This window comes from Nematolebias whitei, chromosome 1 (assembly GCF_014905685.2).
Source record: "Nematolebias whitei isolate Nwh7 chromosome 1, NemWhi1, whole genome shotgun sequence".
Lineage (NCBI taxonomy): Eukaryota > Metazoa > Chordata > Actinopteri > Cyprinodontiformes > Rivulidae > Nematolebias > Nematolebias whitei.
The window spans coordinates 44183550-44184793 of record NC_056498.1 but is presented as its reverse complement, the minus strand read 5'-3'; the positions used below and the strand labels follow the sequence as shown (position 1 = coordinate 44184793).

Here is a 1244-nt window from a genome sequence, read left to right as displayed (position 1 = left end):
TGTTTTTGTTACGTTTTTAACAGCATTTTATTTTCACTTGTTCTGAATTTATCCGTATGATTGTCCACTCTTGTCTTCACTCTTAAAGCAGGTGTCTGCTGTGAATGAGTCTGAGGCTCAGTGGGACTCACCTGGACACATGAAGAAGCTGAAGGTGGAGACCGCTGGTCAGAGGTCACATTGAACAAACGCTTGTCGACTGACAGACCAGAATATTTGACAGGACTCTTATTTTGTGACAGTTCAGAGGAGCCAGGCGTTACGGACAGGTACGGTTGTCCATGCAGGTGTGACAGAAGCTTTCTCTTGTTCTTGTCCTTGGAGCTCATGGAACCAGCTTCTGACAGACGGATCGGCCTGACACAAAGTTAGAACCCCGAGACAGAACACACCTCAGGTCTTGGTGAGGTCTCAAGATGTATGAAAAATGTTGTGGGCTCTCACTGTGTGATCAGGGCCGACGGGTTATGGAGGTTCATGATTGTGCTGGTGGACTACCAGGTCCAGGGTGGAGCGTGGTGGTGTCAGAACCACCAAGAAGGACCAACGTTGTCATGGTTGGAAGCAGAACTGGCCTCACACTGAGACTACAGTCATGATGGTGACAACAGAGACAAGATGTTGGTGCTGCTGAGATGTTGTGGTCTTCTGGCATGTAGCTTCATCCTAACATGATCCAAGTCATGCCAGAACTGGATCTGATGTTCTACTGGGAACCACATGGAAGGATATCTATGGGAATGTGCTCCAGAGGTGGACCATCATCTCAAGGGCATAAAAATACCAGGGAGACCTGAACCCTAACAGCAGAGCAGCATCCTGACTGAGAGGTCTTGCACGTTCTGATTGGTCCTGGTGTGGAGCAGGTCCTCAACCTGTCCAGAACCTTTACCAAGTGAGTCCAAACAGTCATTCACACTGATTTATCTGGTGATGCACATGCATGAGGTTCTCCTCCTCTAATCAAAATATCCATTTCAATGGTCCTTCTCAGAACTGTCCTAGGACAAATGTAGACCAGGTGGACAAAGACAAGAAGAACGAGGTCTGGACCTCCTACCTTTGTCTTGAAGAGATCTGATCTGTCGCTGTGTCTGCGATGACAGACCTCCAACAGTCTGAGAGGGAAAAGATGGCACACGATTAAATATGGTGTCAGACAAGGACCACATGATGTCTGGACCAACATGTCCCCACCTGACGTCCTCTCTGGACAGGACATCCAGCAGTTTAGCCATGTCTCC

At 48.2% G+C, this 1244-nt stretch overlaps 1 protein-coding gene across 1 annotated transcript in view; it reads right to left on the bottom strand.

The window, feature by feature from the left end:
• LOC119417406 overlaps window positions 1–1238 on the bottom strand; it is a 2038-nt gene extending 800 nt beyond the window's left edge. Inside the window, exons 1-2 of the mRNA XM_037684611.1 lie at window positions 1198–1238; window positions 1061–1118 (exon numbers count right to left, since the gene is read on the bottom strand). Of these exons, the coding sequence (XP_037540539.1) occupies window positions 1061–1118; window positions 1198–1238 (99 nt within the window). The remainder of the gene's footprint in view (window positions 1–1060; window positions 1119–1197) is intronic.
• Between the last annotated feature and the right edge of the window lie 6 nt (window positions 1239–1244).